This window comes from Dromiciops gliroides, chromosome 5 (assembly GCF_019393635.1).
Source record: "Dromiciops gliroides isolate mDroGli1 chromosome 5, mDroGli1.pri, whole genome shotgun sequence".
Taxonomy (NCBI): Eukaryota; Metazoa; Chordata; class Mammalia; order Microbiotheria; family Microbiotheriidae; genus Dromiciops; species Dromiciops gliroides.
Genome location: NC_057865.1, coordinates 232811820 through 232831706, shown reverse-complemented (window position 1 = coordinate 232831706; position 19887 = coordinate 232811820). Strand labels below are relative to the sequence as shown.

At 40.3% G+C, this 19887-nt stretch overlaps 1 protein-coding gene across 6 annotated transcripts in view; it reads right to left on the bottom strand.

Moving 5' to 3' along the window:
- MON2 (MON2 homolog, regulator of endosome-to-Golgi trafficking) overlaps positions 1-19239 on the bottom strand; it is a 138180-nt gene extending 118941 nt beyond the window's left edge. For 5 of the 6 annotated variants that reach the window (XM_043965855.1, XM_043965857.1, XM_043965856.1 and 2 more), the window contains exon 1: positions 18804-19239. In XM_043965855.1, the coding sequence (XP_043821790.1) occupies positions 18804-18914 (111 nt within the window). In that variant the 5' untranslated portion in view covers positions 18915-19239. The remainder of the gene's footprint in view (positions 1-18803) is intronic. The other variant, XM_043965860.1, reaches the window with a different exon arrangement.
- Positions 19240-19887: the final 648 nt, after the last annotated feature.

Here is a 19887-nt window from a genome sequence, read left to right as displayed (position 1 = left end):
TTTATAAGTGGATACTAACTTAAGATACTATGCTAAGTGCTAGAGATGGAAAGAAATCCACAAGCAGTTCGTGTTTGGGAGCTCAAGAAACTCACCAACTATTGGGGGAAACAACATGCAAATAACTATATACCAACAAGCTATATACAGGGTGAAAAAAAGGGAGGTAATTAGAGGACAGGTCATGGTATTATTGTTTTGTTTTGTTTTGTTTTTTGCGGGGCAATGAGGGTTAAATGACTTGCCCAAGGTCACACAGCTAGTAAGTGTCAAGTGTCTGAGGCTTAATTTGAACTCAGGTCCTCCTGAATCCAGGGCCGGTGATTTATCTACTGTGCTACCTAGCTGCCCAGGTTATGGTATTATTAAGGAGGACCAGGAAATGCTTCTTGAAAAAGGTTGGATTTTTCCTAGGACCTGAAGGAAACCAGGAGGTGGAAGTGAGAAGAGTTCTAGGCAGAGGGGAAAGCTAATGAAAATACAGAGGGGAGAAATGGCATGTCTTGTGCTAGGAACAAGGAGATCAGTGTCAATGGATTACAGAGCATGTGGAAGGGAATAAGGTATAAGAAAACTGAAAAGGGTAGGAAGGGTCCATGTTATTAAGGGCTTTAAAAGCCAGAGGATTTTATATTTGATCCTGAAGGAGCTACTGGAATGTACTGAAGCTGCTTTTTAGGAAGATCAATTTGACAACTGAGTGGAAAACGAACTGGAGAGAGGACAGACATGAGGCAGAAACAAATTAAATAAGAAACGAGACTTAAAAGACACAGAAATGCAGGACTAAGAAGAACTGATGGGTTTAAGATTGGAAAAAGAGTATGGCAACAATGTATATTATCACCTTATTAATTTGATGTATATGAAGAGTATGTCATGCAAAATGCTAGGCCAGATGATTAAAAAGCTGGAATTAAGGTTGTCAGGAAAAATATCAATAATCTCAGATATGCAGACAATACCACTCTGATAGTAGAAAGCAAAAAAGAAGAGGGTAAAAGAGGAGATTTTAAAGCTGGCTTGAAGCTTAAACATCAAAAAGTTCAAGATCTTAGCAACTGGTTCCATTACTTCCCGGAAAAAAGAGGGAGAAGAAATGGAAGCAGTGTCAGATTTTATATTCTTGGGCTCACTGATCACTGCTGATGGTGACTGAAGTCATTAAATTTTAAAAGGCTTGTTCCTTGGAAGGAAAGCTATGGAACATCTGGACAGCATACTAAAAAAGCAGAGGCATCAACTTGCTAACAAAGGTCCATGTAGTCAAAGATAAGGTTTCTCCAGTAGCCAATGTATGGCTGTGAGAGTTAGACTATAAGGAAAGCAGAGCACTACAGAAATCAATGCTTCTGAATTGTGGTGCTGGAGAAGACTTCTGAGAGTCCCTTGGAAAGCAAGTAGATAAAATTAGTCAATACTTAAATTAACTCAGACTATTCTTTTGGAAGGATAAATATTGAAGATGGAAACTTAAATACTTTAGTCACATAATAATGTAGGGCTCACTGGAAAAGATTCTGATGTGAGAAAGATTGAAGGCAAAAGGAAAAGAGGATGGCAAAGGATGAGATGGAAAGGTAATGTCATGGAAACAACATGACATGAGTTTAGCGAGACTTTGGGAATAGTGAAGGATCAAAAGGCCACCATGCTATGGTTCATGGGGTCACAAAGAGTTGGCATCACTGAAGAACTAAAACAAAATCTTACATGTGACAAATTCCAAGGCCGGGAAGGCAAAGTATGATGGGAAATCTGAGGAAGAAAATGATCACTTTTGCCTCTAGGAGTCAGGAAAGGTTTCTTAGATAAGTTGGAATGTGAAAAGGGCCTTGAAAGGGAATGGGAGAGTCCATTTCAAATATAGGGGATAATGTGAACAGAAGCACAAATGCAGGAGAGGCCACAATCAGCAAGCATTATTAAGCACTTACTATGTGTCAGGCACTGTTGTTAAACAGCAAGGATACAAATAAAAAGCAAAAAGTTGCAGCCCTCAAGGAGCTTATATTCTATTGGGGAAAATAACATGAGTTAACATGAGAATTAAGAACATGCTTTTAAAAAATATTTTGAGGAGGACAGAGTCAAGATGGCGGAATACAGGCAGCAACTGAGTTGAGCTTTCCCATCATTCTCTCCTCCAAACAACTTTAAGATAATTTCTCAAATTAAATTCTGGGGGGCAGCTAGGTGGTGCAGTGGATAAAGCACTGGCCCTGGATTCATGAGGACCTGAGTTCAAATGCAGCCTCAGACTTACTAGCTGTGTGACACTGGGCAAGTCACTTAACCCTCAATGCCCCAACCAAATTCTGGAGTGACAGAGACAACAAAAGGGTGAGATATTTTTTCAGCCCAAGACAACTTAGGAGTTCAGCAAGAGAAGTTTGTAATACCTGGGAGAGGGCTGGCCTGGAGCACAGTACAAGTAGAAGCAACACCATCAGCAGGCCTTAGAGGTGACTGCGACAGTAGCAGCAGCTATGGGAGTTCTCAGCCCAGAGATAAGGAGGCTGGATAACTAGTCAGAGAGAGATAAAAGGGGACCCTTTGCAGTTGCATTGCTCATACACAGTTCCAGGTCACAGTTCCTGGGTAGAAAGGAGTACAAGCACTTGTGGCTACAGGACAACAGGAAACCTGGCCACAGTTCTAGGGTCAAGAGGAGCATTAATGGGGGCAGCTAGGTGGCGCAGTGGATAGAGCACTGGCCCTGGAGTCAGGAGTACCTGAGTTCAAATCTGGCCTCAGACACAACACTTACTAGCTGTGTGACCCTGGGCAAGTCATTTAACCCCAATTGCTTCACCAAAAAAAAAAAAAGAGGAGCACTAGTACTTGTAGTTTCAGGGAAGCAAGTCCTTTCCTGGGTAAAAACCAAAGTATGGGCCAGGAGAGCAGTGACCACACCTTTCTTTGGATCATAACAGCTTGGAAGCACCCCCACTCCAACTAGTTCTGAAAACAGCAAAACATAAAACCTGAAGCTTGAGACAGTGCCCCCTCTACATTGGGAGAAGAGGCAAATTTTAACATAAAGGTAAAAGTCAAGATTAGGCTGGAAAAATGAACAAGCAACAAAAAAGCTACTATGGTGATAGGGAAGATTAAGACACAAACTCAGACACAGATGTGAAAACATCCACAAGCAAAGCCTCAAAGAAAAATGTGAACTGGACACAACCTGGACAAGAATTCCTAAAAGAGTTCAAAAAGGATTTTAAAAATCAAATAAGGGAGGCAGAGGAAAAATTGAGAAAAGAAATGAGAACAATGCAATAAAATTATGAAGAGAGACTCAAGAGCTTAGTGGGACACACACACACACACACACACACACACACACACACACACACACTGAAGAAAATAACACCTTACAAAACTGTTGAAATGGTAGAAAAGGCACAAAAACCCACTAAAGAGAACTTAAAAAGCAGACTTACCCAAATGGAAAAAGATACCACAGTGACAGCAATATTGTTCAATGAAGAACTGTGAATGACAACTATTCTCAGCAATGCAATCCAAGACAATCCCAAAGGACTAATGATAAAGCATATTATCCACCTCCAAAGAAATAACTGATATCGATTGAACACAGATGGAAGTATGCTATTTTTCACTTTCTTTCATTTTTCTTTCTTTTATTTGAGTTTTCTTATACAAGATAACTAATATGGAAACGTTTTACATAACTGCACATGTATAACCTCTATCTTATTGCTTACTGCCTCAGGGAGGGGGAAGGGAAGGAAGGGGATAGAATTTGGAACTCAAAACTTTAAGTAAAAATGTTTATTACTTTAAAAAAAAAAGAAAATAACTCCTTAAAAATTAGAATTGGGCAACTAGAAGCTAATGACTCCACGAGACATCAAGAAACAATAAAAACAAAGTAAAAAAAAATTTAATAGAAGAAAACATTGAAATCTATCAGAAAAACAAGTGAATTAGAAAGCAAATTGAGAAGAGATAATTTAAGGATTACTGGACCACCTGAAAGCCATGATTTAAAAAAAAAAAAAAGAGTCCAGACATCATCTTTGAAGACATTAACAAGGAAAACTGCCTTGATAGCCTGCAACATGACAGTAAAACAGAAATTGAAAGAATACCGAAATCACTTCCTGAAAGAGATCCCCAAAATGAAAACTCCCAAGAATATTAGTTCCAAATTTCAGAGCTCCCAGGTGAAGGAGAAAATATTGCAAGCAGCCAAAAAAAAAAAAAAACCCAAATATAAATATTGCGGAGCCACAGTCAGGATCACATTATATTTAGCAACTTTTAAGTTATAGGAGCAGAGAGATTGGAATATGATATTCTAGAAGGTAAAAGGAGCTAAGATTACAACCAAGAAATCACCTACTCTGCCAAAGTGAGTATAATGCTGGGGGTGGGGGTGGAGAATGGATATTTAATGAAAGAGAAGGACTTTCAAGCATTCCAAATGAAAAGACCAGAGCTGAATAGAAAATCTGACATTCAAACATAAAACTCAATAGAAGCATAAAAATGTAAACATGAAATAGAAATTTTAAGGGACTTAACACAGTAAAACTTCTATATGGAAAGATGATACTTTTAATTCCTAAGAACTTCATCATTATTAAGGCAGTTAGAAGGGGTATACATAGATAGAGGTCATGGGTATGAATTGACTATGATGGGATGATGTCAAAAAAAAAAGAGGTAAGAAAGGGATAAATTAAGAAAATGGAGAGGAAGAAGGAGGAAAACTATCTCATATAAAAAAGGCACATAAGGAAGAACTTAAACAATGGAGGGGAATATTGTGAGGGGAAGAGGACATAATACTTGAACCTTACTCTCATCAGAATTGGTTCGAAGAGAGAATAACATACACACACAGTTAGTTGGGTATAGAATTCTATCTTACCCAACATAGAAGTAAGAAGGAATGGGAATAAGAGGTTGGAGGGCGGAGGGGATGAGAAAGCTGATAGAAGGAAGGGCAGATTAAGAGAGGCAGTGGTCAGAAGCAAAATAGACTTTTGAGAAGGTATGAGAGAGAGAGGATAAGGATGAGGGAGAGACAGAGAGAGACACACACAGGCGCAGCAAGAAGGATATAGGGGAAAAAACTGAAAAGTTAATAATTATAACTGAATGTGAATGGAACGAGCTCACCCATAAAATGGAATTGGATAGCAGAATGGGATTAGAAGCTAGAATCCAAGAATATTTTCTTTACAAGAAAAACACTTGAAACAGAAAGACACAAACAGAATAAAAATAAGGAACAGGAGCGGAATATATTATGCTTCAGCTGAGGTAAAAATGTCAGTAGAAGCAACCATGTTCTCAGACAAAGCAAATGCTGAAATAGAACTAATTAAGAGGTAAGTAGGGAAACTACATTTTGCTAAAAGGTACTATGGACAATGAAGTAATATCAATACTAAAAATATATGTACCAAATGGTATAGCATCCAAATTCTTAAAGGAAAGGTTAAATTAGTTACTGGAGGAAATACACACTAAAACTAATGGGTAACCTCAACATTTCCCCTTCAGAAATAGATTTAATCATAAAATAAATAAGAAAGAAGTTAAGCAGATGAATACAATTTTAGAAAAATTAAATATGACATACCACTGGAGAAAAATGAATGGAAACAGAAATTATACCTTTTCCTCAGCTGTACATGCCACCTTCACAAAAAATGACCATGTATTAAGGTATTAAAAATCTTACAATCAAATGCAGAAAAGCAGAAATATTAAATATCCTTTTCAGACCACAGTGCAATAAACATTACATTCAATAAAGGGCCAAGTAAACAGATTAAAAATTAATTGGAGGGGGCAGCTAGGTAGTGCAGTGGATAGAGCAGTGGCCCTGGAGTCAAAAGGACGTGAGTTCAAATCCAACCTCAGTCACCTGAAACTAGCTGTGTAACCCTGGGCAAGTCACTTAACCCCAATTGCCTCACCCCCCCCCAAAAAAAAAATTTTAATTGGAGGGGCAGCTAGATGGTGCAGTAGATAGAGCACTGGCCCTGGAGTCAGGAGTACCTGAGTTCAAATCCGGCCTCAGACACTTAACACTTACTAGCTGTGTGACCCTGGGCAAGTCACTTAACCCCAATTGCCTCACTAAAAAACAAAACGAAAAACAAAAACAAAAAATTAATTGGAAACTAAATAATCTAATCCTAAAGAATGAGTGGGTCAAAGAACAAATGGGGAATGAATAATTTCATTAAAGAGAATGACAACTATGAGACAACACACCAAAATTTATGGGATACAGTCAAAGCAGTACTTAGAAGAAAACGTGTATCTTTAAAAACTTACATCAATAAAATAGAAAATTATCAGAGCAATAAATGGGCCATGAAATTAAAAAACTAGAAAAAGAAAAAACTTAAAATCCCCACCTAACCACCAAACTGGAAATCCTGAAAACAAAGAAGAGTTCAACAGAATTAAAAGTAAAACATCGGGGGCAGCTAGGTGGTGCAGTGGATAGAGCACCAGCCCTGGAATCAGGAGTACCTGAGTTCGAATCCGGCCTTAGACACTTAACACTTACTAGCTGTGTGACCCTGGGCAAGTCACTTAACCCCAACTGCCTCACTTTAAAAAAAAAAAAAAAAAGGAAAACACCGAACTAATAAATAAGCCTAGCAGCTAGTTTTATGGGGGGAAAAACACAAAACAATAAAATAGATAAACCACTGGTTAATTGGATTTTAAAAAAGAAAACCAAATTAACAGTATCAAAAATGAAAGGGTAAATTCATCACCAATGAAGAGGAAATTAAAGCAATTATCAGGAAATATTTTGCTCAATTATATGTGACTAAATCTGACAATGTAAGCAAAATGAATGAATATTAACAAAAATATAAATTATCCACAATAGAAAAGGAAGTAGAATACTTAACCCCATCTTAGAAAATAAAAATTGGATGAGCTCCCTAAGAAAAAATCACCAGGACCAGATGGATTTACAAGTGAATTCTACTAAAAATCTAAAGAACAATTAATCCCCATGCAAAGAAGTCCTAATAAATTCCTTTTATGACACAAACCAGGGAGAGCAAAATCAGAGAAAGAAATCTATAGACAAATTTCCTTAATAAATAGTGATATGAAAATTTTCAATAAAACATTGGGGGGGGGCAGCTAGGTGGCGCAGTGGATAAAGCACCGGCCCTGGATTCAGGAGTACCTGAGTTCAAATCCGGCCTCAGACACTTGACACTTACTAGCTGTGTGACCCTGGGCAAAGTCACTTAACCCCCACTGCCCCACAAAAAAAAACAAAACAAAACAAAAACATTAGGCAGGGGAAACTAGGTGGCTCAATGGAGAGAGTGCCAGGCCTGGGGTCAGGAAGCCTTTTTTCTGGGTTCAAAAGTGTCCTATGGGACAGCTAGGTGGCAAATAGAGCACCGGCCCTGGAGTCAGGAGGACCTGTGTTCAAATCTGACCTCAGACACTTGACACTTACTAGCTGTATGACCCTAGGCAAGTCACTTAACCCCCATTGCCCCGCCAAAATAAACAAATAAATGGAGTTTTCCTTAAAATGATAAGTAGTATCTTTCTAAAACCATCAGCAAGTGTTATCTGTAATGGGAATAACCTAGAAGCTTTCCTAATAAGATCAAGGGTGAAGCAAGGATGCCCATTAGAAATACTAGCTATAGCAATAAGACAAGAAAATGAAGAACTTAGAATAGGCAGTAAGAAAACAAACCTATCACTCTTTGTAGATGATATAAAGGTATACTTAGTTTACCTACCAAGACAAACCCAGGAACTATACAAACACAATTACAAAACATTTTTCACACAAATAAAGACAGACCTAAACAACTGGAGGAATATTAATTGTTCATGGGTAGGATAAGCCAAAATAACAGAATTTATAATTCTACCTAAATTAATTTACTTATTCAGTACCATATCAAAGGATCAAAAATTATTTTATAGAGCTAGAAAAAAATAGTAAAAATGTGTATCTGGAAAAACAAAAGACTATCACAAGAGAATCAATGGGGAAAAAAAAAGGGTAGGACCTGAAAGAAAACACAGGAAGGTAGCCTAGCAGTAGCAGATCTCAAACTGTATTCCAAAGAGGTAATCATGAAAACAATCTGGTACTGGCAAGAAAAAGAGTGCTGGATCAATGGAATAGATCAGGTACACAATACATAGTAGCAAATGACCATACTAATCTAAATCCAAAGATCCAATCTTGTGGGGCAAAAACTCAATATTTGACTAAAGTTGTTGGGAAAACTGGAAAGGAGTTTGGCAGAAACTAAGTATAGACCAACATTTCACATCATATACCAGGTTAAGGTTAAAAAAAAAATACATGATTTAGACATAAAAGGTGATTGATATCAAAAGCAAATTAGGGAAGGATGGAATATGTTACCTGTCAGAATTATGAATGAGGGATAAATTTATGACTAAACAAGAGATAGAAAGGATCATGGGAAGCAAAATGGATAATTCTGATTATACTTAATTTAAAAGGTTTTACACAAACAAAACCCAATGATGAGAAAGAAAGCAGAAAATGGGGCCAGGGGATTTTTACATCAAGTTTCTCTGATTAAAGTTCTTATTCTCAAATATACTGAGAACCAAGTCAAATTTATAAGGATACAAGTCATTCCCCAACTGGTAATTGGTCAAAGGATATGAACAGGCAGTTTTCAGAAGAAATTAAAGCTATTATAGTCATATGAAAAATTATCTACATCAGTACTGATTAGAGAAATGCAAATTTAAAAAAAACAACCCTGAGGTAACTCCCTCGCACCTATCAAACTGGCTAATATGCCAGAAAAATAAATCACAAATGTTGGAGAGGATGTGGAAAAATTGAGACAATATTGCATTATTGGTGGAGTTGTGAAATGATCTAACCATTCTGGAGATCGATTTGGAACTACGTCCAAGGGGCTATAAAGCTGTGCATATGCTTTGACCTAACATAATATTGCTAACTAGGTCTGTATCACAAATAGATTAAAGAGAAAGGAAAAGGTCTTATATGTACAAAAATATTTGTAGTAGCTCTTTTTGTTAGTGGAAAAGAATTGAAAATAGAGAGGATGCCCATCAATTGGGGAACGGTTGAACAAGTTGTGGTATATGATTGTGATGGAATATTATGCTATAAGAAATGACAAACAGGATGGCTTCTGAGAAACCTGGAAGACTTAGATAACTAATGCAAAGTGATGTGAGCAGAATTTAGAAGAATGAATAATCTATACAGTAACAGCAATACTATATAATGATCAACTGTGAAAGACTTAGCTATTCTGGTCAATACAGTGAACTAAGACTTTTTTGAAGGACTTATTTTGAAAAATGCTATCCGTCTCCATTAAAAGAACTGGTAGAGGGGGCGGCTAGGTGGCGCAGTGGATAAAGCACTGGTCCTGGATTCAGGAGTACCTGAGTTCAAATCCGGCCTCAGACACTTGACACTTACTAGCTGTGTGACTCTGGGCAAGTCACTTAACCCCCATTGCCCCGCAAAAAAAAAAAAAAAGAAAGAAAGAAAGAACTGGTAGAATCTGAATGCAGATTGAAGCATTTATTTTCAATTTCTTAATTTTTCTTGAGGGTGGGTTTTGTTTTGTTTTTTGCAACACAACTAATATGGAAATGTTTTATATGATTTCACATAACTGGTGTCACATTTCTTGCCTTCTTTAATGGGTGTGGTGGGCAGGAGGGAAAGAATTTAGTACTCAAATTTTTAATGAATGTTAAAAATATATGATAAATTTTAAAAGAATATTTTGATAAACATTTCAATATAATTGCTTCCTTTGTTATCTGATGCATTTTATTTTATTCATTTGAAAACACTACTCTGAGGAGTCCAGAGGTCTTGCAAGACTGCCAAAGGGGGTCATGAAACAAAAACAATTAAGGCAGATGAAAGGAAACCTGAATACATTGTACTTGCTACTGGGAGGAATGAGGAAAAGTCTGCTGGAGAAATTGGTGCTAGAATTGAGTCTAAAAGGAAAGAATTCTAAGAGGCAGAGTTTGGGAGGGAGAGCATTTGAAGCATGGAGAATAGCCAGTAGAAAGGCAAAGAGATGGGAGATATGGAAATTTCATATGCCAAGAAGTTGCTCGTATGTATTGGCAAAGGGCATTTTCTCACCTGGGAGAGCTCCCTTCACAAAATAAAACATCAGGTCCTGGTCCCCGCCCAAAATCTGAATGACAGCAATATGGATAGGGACTGGACCTGTGATTTCATGACAAATAATATATAAATAACATTTCAAGCTTTGCAACATGCTTTATCACTGATCCTTGGTAGACACTACTCCACTCCCCCAAATGGCTCTCACCTTCTTGGTCATCAAAGAAAAGGTCTCTAATTCTGGCTTAGGAGCCCCTCTCTGTCTCTCAATTTTAGGAAGGGGAAAAATCTTCCTATTTAGGGGAAAACCCCAATAAGGTTAATGAATTTTACAGAATATCCACGTAAGTCTCCTGTTCTATTTATCCTCTCCCCTCCCTTTTTGGCTGGATGTATGAAAAAAATTGAAAGGATTTTTTTACATGCCTAATTATGTAAATTTGTTTGGCTTCTAAATTCAAGAGTTCCAAGTTCTACTGTTACAAGCATATATCTCAAACCCTATTAGAGATTCATTCCCTCTAGATAAGCATAATAAAAGTAGATTATGTTGCTATACCTCAATGTCAAAATCGTAAACTACCAGAAGATCAGAAAATCTTGAAAAACTGGTTCTGTCACAACCCACCACCATTGTTCTATAATATCACCCCTACTTTCTACATTTTCCCACTTCATTTTCCCCAAATAGCTCCAGTAAAATTAAAAATAAATCATACTCATAAAAAATGCTGAATGTCCCATAGACATCTTGAACCCCAAAATGAAGTCATTATCTCGCCTGCCAAACTGTCCCTTCTTCCTAACTTCCCTGTAATTTTGACGGTACCACCATCCTCCCAGTCGGTCAGGCTCAAACCTAAGTGTCAACACCCACTCCTCATTCTCTCTGAACCTCCATATCCAATTAGCTGTTGGCAGCTAGGTGGTGCCCCCTGGAGTCAAGAGCACCTGAGTTCAAATCTCACCTCAGACACTAAGCTGTGTGACCCTGGGCAAGTCACTTAATCCCAATTGCCTTAAACATCCAGGGCTATCACCAGTCATCCTGATATATATCTTGCCACTGGACCCAGATGGCTCTGGAGGAGAGAGTGAAGTTGGTGACCTTGAACAGCCCTCTCACTTAAATCTAAATTCAGTGAAAGTCATGACATCACCCCTATGTCATGGTCCTCTTCGGGAATGAAGGACAAACAACAATCCACCTCTGACACTGCCACAAATCTAGTGTAAGCCCTCATCTCCCCGGACTTCTGCAATAGCCTACTAGTTGATATCCCTGCCTCAAGTCCCTCCTCACTCCAGTCCATCCTCCACTCAGATGTCAAATTGATCTTCTTAAAGTGTAGGTCTAACGTATTATCTTCTACTAAATGAACTGCAATGGCTCTCTATTACCTCTAGAATCAAATGGTCCACTTGGTTGTTAAAATCTTTCATAACCTTGAACCTTTCTCCCTTTCCAATTTTATACACTTTATTCCCCATCCCCAAGTACTACTCAATCCAGTGACGTTGGCCTTTTTGCTTTTTCTAGCAAAAAAACATCATCCCTCCGCTGTCAGCCAGTGAATAAACATAAAAGCACCTAAAATGCTCCAAGAAGGAACTCATAGTCTAATGGCTGCATTTCATTAGCTGTCCCTCATACCCAGAACACTATTCCTCCTTCCTAACTTCCCTGGCTTTCAAGTCTCATCTATAAAGTCCCATTTTCTGCAAGAAGCCCTGCCCTGTCCTCTGTAATCTTAGAGCCTGCCCTTTTTAGCTACCCTAAATATATACTGTATATATCTTAGATGTACATACTAATTGGCATGTTGTCTCCCCCATTACACAGTGAACTCCCCGAGAGTAGGGGCTGGGGGCAGCTAGGTGGTGCAGTAGATAGAGCACCGGCCCTGAGTTCAAATCTGGCCTCAGACACTTGACACTGGCTGTGTGACCCTGGGCAAGTCACTTAACCCTCACTGCCCCACCAAAAAAAAAAAAAATAGAATGAAGGAGAGTAGGGGCTGGGTATCCCTGGTACCTTGCACAGTGCCTGGCACAATAATAAATGCTAATTGACTATAACTATGATAAATCATATAACCTTGTAGGGAATTCAAGTATAGTTCCGGCCACAGATCATATTTTCAGAGAACTATCCTGGCTTAATCACTTTCACTACCACTAGGTTGGCAACTTGGTAAATCAGTGGCCACCTTTGAAAAAACAAAAAATATATAATGGCTCAGTCCTACGCAATCGCTTTCCACTTTTGCAGGGACTGTGGCAGAGGTAGGAAAAAAGGGGGCAAAGGCTACTACAAATCACATGTTTTTTAGACCACTTATAAACATTAATTTTACTATTAATACTCTGTCAGCTCCTTGTACAATCATCAGCAAATTGACATAATACTATTTCAGGGACTGAATTGTGTCAATATTGTCATTCTCATTTCTATAAACTGAGGGAAGTTGCTAATAAATGTAAAGAAAGCTTAAAGGTTCTTCTTGGAAAGGTAAATAAATGAATTGACTTTGTCATGCATCCAAAGGAATCAATAAACATCATTTCACAGGACATTTGATCGCCTATTGCATCATTCATAACATTTACAAAAAGACGGCCATGAAAATAACTGCCACTTATATACCAATCTGTTTCTAACCCAAATTCAATCTCTAATTCCATTTCTAACCCCCCCAAAAAAACTCCCCCAAACTCTAAGACCCTCCAAATTAAATCAATGTATGCTTTGATACTCGGTGACTTCAATGCAAAAGCAAGATATATGAAAGAAATATACTTAAAATCAAGGGTCAAAAAATAAAGAGAGGATAAAGACTTCATGGTCTACACAGAATTCTCATACACAGTACAACTGTAATACTTTTTCTTTATGAACCAGTAGGCACTAGACACAATAAACACTAGCATCATAAAACATGAAACTGATAATGTTTAGAGTCAGGAAAAGACACATCATTACTAATATAAAAGTCATCCTGAATAAGCTGTCTATGGACAATTAAAAAATCAATCTGTTAGAGATAGATCAAAATTAGTATAAAGCTCAAAGAAAGAATAATTACCTGAAAAAGATACACCATGCAACTGAACTTAATCCAACCTGACCTTTAAATGTTATTGATGCCCCAAACTGGGAAGTAAAAAAGGAAAGGAAAATGATAGTGATCATACCAATTTTATACATAAATTTAACCAATGTAAATTAAATGTCATAATGAAGATAACCTAAAAACTTACATTAGTCAAGTGGAAAGACATGTCAGCAAAAGGCAAATAATATTTTAGAAAATATTCATTCATAGAACTTAACAGAAAAAAATGGCAAAAATAATAAGTACAGCATTGTAGAACAGAAAAAAAAAAACCAACAGAAAACACATTTAAAGAAAGCTAAGTGGGATTCACAAAGCACCAGCTAAAGAGACAGGAGGGCAGCAAATGCTAGGTAAGTCAAGCCACAACAACCACTATGAACACTGTCTCCCCTCAGGCACCAATGACAATAGCTCATGACTCTGAATTCAAGAGCCCCAGGAATGACACTGTACCCCAACTACAAGACCTGCTTCCAGCTCAGGGGGAAGAAACTGAAGGGAGAAATCATGGTGGGGCCCACCTTCCTCAGAAACACCAGCAACAACTGCTGACCACCAACAGGCATTTAAATAAACACGGAAGCCCAGGTATGACAACCCCCAGCCCATACATCCCCCCTACCTGACCACCTGTCCTGCTTCCAGACCAGCTCTTACAATCTTCGTTCTGGGAGGAAATTCTGATAAGGGGTCAGCCATCAGTACCAACTGCCAAACACTTTGCCAAACACAAGGCAAGTTGGCCTACCTGAAGCAATAAAGCACTCTGAGGGACTGAAGCAACATGGGCCAGGCTACTTCCCTGACCCCAAGAGAAAGAGCCCAAGACCCTGAACCCAAAAGCCTTGGGAACATCAATGCTCTCAGTCAGGAGCCCTCAGTCATCATCCTGGGAAGGGCCCCCGATGGAAATAAAGTCTGGCAACTGCTCCTGCCGGTGCTACAACCACAGTTACTAAAGTTCCAGAAAAGAAAGCAATAGTTAGACCAAGTCTCAGACTAATCTTCATAAAAACGCACTTCGAACTCAACAAGGTCAAAACGGAACTTCTCGTTTGTCCATGATACCATCACTTCATCTCTGCTTTTAGTTTTATGGTTGACTCTTTTCCTGTGACTTCTCATCGATGTTCCCTACACCTAAAATGTTCTCCCATCTTTACCTGGTGAATTCCCATGTATCCTATAAAGCCCAATTCAAATGCTACCTTCTCTGACCTTGCCAATCAGTAACAATCTTCTCCCCATTTCCCTCACCACATAGAGTACTTTGTTTTCAATCTCCCCATGGAGTTTAAGTAATTTTGTACTATGAAATTCACCTTCTAGACTCCAGGGGAACAGGAATTAATTTATCTAAACTTTGTATCTCTTCCAGTTTAGAGTGGGGACTCTGAATTAAGGAAAACTAAGGTAAAGTCAATAATATTTTATATTTGTCAATAGTATAAGCAATTTAACTTTATATCCTCAAGTTGCTTGTGGGAACAACACATTATTAATGTGTTTTCCTATATACTTGTAGACCATTGTAAGTCTCTCCCTCTTTTTTGGTCGGGGGTGGGGGTGGGGGGGGTTGGACAATTGAGGTTAGGTGATTTGCCCAGGGTCATGCAGCTAGTAAGAAGGAGTCTCTGAAATCATCTATATTCAACCACTTCATTTTACAGATGAGAAAACTGAGGTGGAAATTATAAAGTAACTTGCCTGAGTTCACAAAAGATGTAAGCAAAAACCCAATCCTCCAACGGGAGAGGCTCTCACAGAGGATGGAAGTCAGGAAGACCTGGGTTCACATTCCATCCCATATACTTGGGCAATCACTTAAGCTCTCAACACCTTAGTTTACTCATTTATAAAACAAGAGGGTGGACTCAACGACCCATAAGGTCCCTTATTAGCTCTAAATCTATGATTCTATGTCTTTTCACAAAGTCCACAAAAGAGCATTTTTATTAGTTATCTAGTTTTTTAAATGATCAAACAAGGGGCAGCTAGGTGGCGCAATGGATAAAGCACTGGCCTTGGATTCAGGAGGACCTGAGTTCAAATCCAGCTCAGACATTTGACACTTAACTAGCTGTGTGACCCTGGGAATGTCACTTAACCCTCATTGCCCTACCAAAAACAAACAAAAAAGATCAAACTGGAATAGTCATAAACAATATGTTCAATGTAAAATGTGATGCTATGGCTATTAAGTTACTATCTACACTAACAAAAATTCTGTCTTCTATGAATCACTGCTCAGTCTCAGTATCCTGACCTATAGCATAATTTTCTTAATTACAAAATACTTCACGATTCTTTTTAAATTCCTTAAAACTGTCTGTGTGTAAAATCTTATTTGATTTCCACAAGAAGCTTGTGAGGCAGGTAACACTGTTATTATATTGTCCCCATTTTACAGATTAAAAAAAAAAATGAGGCTCAGAAAAGACGAGTGACTTATGAATTATCACAGAACTAATAAACATCAAGTCCTGGGTTCAAACATGGGCATCCAAGAGCATATAGTCCAGTACTCTAATTACATTTTTTAGTCTTTTCCTGACTCCTCCAGTTAGCGTTCCTTCTCACAATCTAAAACTTTTTTACTTACTTATCTACAAAGATGTAGCTGCAGGACAGCTAGGTGGAAAGAGTGCTGGGCCTGGAGTCACAAAGATCCGAGTTCAAATTCAGCCCCAGATATTTACAAGATGTGTGGCGCTTGGCAAATAACCTAACCCTGTTTGCCTCATCTTTTTCATCTGTAAAATGAGCTGGAGAAGGAAATGGCAAACCACTTCAGCATCTTTGCCAAGAAAACCCCAAATGGGGTCATGAAAAGTTGGACATGACTGAACAGCAACAAATACATATAGCTTCTCCCCCAAAGCAATCTAGCAACAAGCATTTACTAAGCCCCTACTATGTACCAGGCATTGTGCTAGCAGAGAGGTTATAAAGAAAAATAAATATATAAACAGTTCCTGTCCTCAAGGAACACAAGAGGTCCAGAGCTGGACCGGATTTCAGAGGTCATCTAGTCCAACCCACTCGTTTTACAAATGAGAAAATTGATGGCTAGGAAGGTTAAGTAATTTGAGCTTAGGTTCTATCCCGAAAGACTGTGAGAAAGGGCAGGATCAAGACATGCTTCTTATAGGCAATGGTGGTGGTTGAGTCAAATTTTAAAGAAAACACGGAGATGAGGAGGGAGCACATTCCAGGGATATGAGAGAGTACCAAGGCACTGAAACACTAAGAGCTGGAGTGTCCTGTGTAAGGAACTACAAAGAAGGTCAATTTGGCTGGACTGGAGATTACAAGAAGGAATGAGTAAGGCTGGAAAGTAGGTTGGGGCTAGGAGTGAACGGTTTTAAATAGAAAATAGAGTAGATTATATTTGATCCAAGTAAGGAACCACTGTAGTTTACTAAATAGGGAAAAGGCACAGTGAGACCTGCACATAAGAAATATCACTTTTGCAACTCTGTTTAGGAATAGGGAGAGCCTTGATACAGGAAGACCAATCAGGAGGCTATTGCAATAGTCCAAGCAAGAGGTGATGAGGGCTTGAATTACAGTGGTAGTTAGTTATATGAGTATTAAATCAGGAAATGATGCAAGGAATGTTGGAAAGGTAAAAACAAGATTTAACAACACAGCAGACATGTGGAGTGCATGCAAGTGAGTGCCTCAAGTCTCTCCCCCCTGTAATCCATCCTCCTTTCAACCACTAAAGTGATTTTCCCAAAGTGTAGGTGTGATCATGTCACCTCACTATACAATAGATTCCAGTGGCTTCCTATTGCTTCCAGGATCAAATATAAAATTCTGTTTGACATGCAAAGCCCTTCATAACCTAGCCCCCTTTCCAGTCGTCTTATACCTCACTCTCCAACACATCCTCTTCAACCCAGTGACACTGAACTTCTGATTGTTCCACGAACAAGATACTACTTCTTTCACCTATGGGCATTTTCTCTGGCCATCCCTCAGGCCTATTATGCTCTCATCCTCATCTCTGCCTACTGACTTCCCTGGTTTAAGTTTCAACGAAAATCTCTTTCACTAGAAGTCTTCCTCAGCCTCTCTTAATTCTAGCACCTTCCCACTATTGATGATTTCCTATTTATCCTGTATATAGCTTGTTTTGTATATGCTTGTTTGCGTGTTGTCTCCCCCATTAGATTGTAAGGTCTTTGAGGGCAGGTACTGTCAAAAGATAGTTTGTTTTTTATTCCCAGTGCTTGACATAGTGGACACTTAAATCTTTTTTGAATTGAGGATGACACCAAGACACCTAAGCAACTGTGGTGCCCTTGACAGAAATAGGGATGTTCAGAAGAGTGGTGGCTTGAGGGGAAAGATAATAAGTTTGATTTTGGCCACAATGAGTTTAAGATATGGAGGAGATATGCAATTAGAAATAAAAAGCAATCGGATGGAAACATAGGATCAGGGAGTCATCCACGGAGATAATAATTAAAGTCAGCAAGGGAATGGAGAGGTTATATTATGTTCAACACTTCATTAATGCTGCCTGCTATTAAATTTAAATTAAAATGAGTAGCATCATCTAACATCCCAGTTCTGTCACTTATTATCCATGTGACCTTTGACAAATCACTTAACCTCTCTGGGCTTCAGTTTCTTTATCTGTAAACAAAAAAGGGGGGGGGGAGTGTCTTAACCTGGGAGTTAAGATGAGGGGTTGTTAACCTATAAGTCTGTAACTTTTTAAAAAATTTTGATAACTGCACTTAACTATAACTGAATTCCCCATTCATCTCATGTATTTTAGCTCATACACTATGCTGAGGAGGTCATAAGTTTCAACAGACTGTCAAAGAGATCCAAGACACGAAAAAGGTTAAAAATCCCTAGACTAGATCATTTCTAAGGTTCCTTATGAATCTAAAAGTATGTTCCTACAGGGTATCCCAAAGTCTTAAGTGACGTTTTAGGCTATTAAAAAAAAAAAAGAAGCAGCTCAAAAAGGTGTCCCAAAAGTCTTAGTGCAAAAGCGGAACACCACAGTAAAAGCCTTTTGGGAAACCTTGGGTAGGCGTGGTTGGGGGGGGCGCGCAAGAATACTGTTTTTCATACAGTCGCTTTCATCACAAATGCACGGGGCAGTCAGAGACTCTAGTCTCAGGAGTTCCCAGTTATTTATAAAGGCCGGGTCCCCGATGCTGAACTTTTCCAGGTAGCTTGGAAGGTGAACAAAAAGGGGAGGAGGGAAGAAGCCACTAGTGGGGGTCACTAGCACTACACAGCCACGCTCCCTTCACAAACCTACTCCAAATTCCAATGTAGGCGGAGGAAGGAGGTGTGTCCGGGCGGGGCGGCGGCAGGAAAATGAAGACCCCCCCCCACCCCCACCCTTCCCAGTCCTCGGAAACGGGGAGGAGGGCGAGCAGACCCAGGCCCTATCCGGGAGGAGGATGGGTCCGAGTCGGGTCGGGCGGGGGTGGGGGCTGAGCCAGGGAGGTGAGGTCCCGCGACTGCTGCCCAGCCCCTCCTACCTCCTTGACAGGTGGGAATTTCTTCTTGCATTCCAGGGACAGGGCCCGCAGATCGCTCTGCATGTTCTCCAGCAGCTTCTTCACCGCCTCGGGGCTGTTCGTGCCGGACATGATCCCCCCGAGCTCCGGGAGGACCGCCCCCCGGTTGCTGACTCACACGCCGTCAGCAGCAGCCTCGCTCCGGGCTCCGTGGCGGCCGAGACCCGAGGCTGCGGCCCCCCACAGCCGCCTCTCCCCCTCGCCTTCTTCCCCTCCCGGCCCCTCAGCTCCGCCGGGTGTGCAGACGCGGCCTCTTGGCTCCGGCCCGAGCAGCTGCCGGGGTCGCCAGCGGCCCACTCCCGCCTCCTCCAGCTGCGGCGGTGCCAGCGGCCAACGGGGCAAGAAGCTTCAGCGCCCGCTGTGCCCGGCGCTTCGTCTCGCCGCCGCCATTAGCCGAGTCCCCCCACAATCCCCCGCGCGGCCGGGACACGTCAGCCGCACTTCCGCACTGCGCGGCTGCTCTCGCTCCTGGAGCCTATGGACGAGAGGATGTGGGAGAGGGAAGGAGCGCGGAAAGGGGCGGGGGCGCGGAGGGGCGGGGCGAGGGCTTCGGAGATGAATGCGCAGGCGCCCACTGCCCGGGACCGTCCCGCCCCTCGGCTGAAATCGTGGGCAGTGGTGGTCAGTCTACCTTGTCTTCCTAGGGCTACAGGCGGAAACCAATGAACCTGAAGGACTCCGCCCTCCCATCTGGGCGTTTATTAGAGGCGGTCAGGATGGAGCTCTGGACCCGGAGTCAAATGCAGATTCCGATAATGCCCGTAGATGTTAGTAACAAATAGCCGGGGGCAGGTAGGTGGGAGCGGTGGATTGAGCTCTGGGCTTGGAATCTGGAAGACTCATCTCCATGAATTCAAATCCGCCCTCAGACGTGCGGGCAAGTCACTTAACCTTGTTTGCCTCAGTTTCCACATCTGTAAAAAATGAGCTGGAGAAGGGAATGGCAAAAATCCCAAGTGGGGTCATGAAGAGCCACCACAAGCCCTTTCATTTCAACAGACATTAAGCTCCTACTACATGCAGTACTGGTACAATCTGCTTGGAT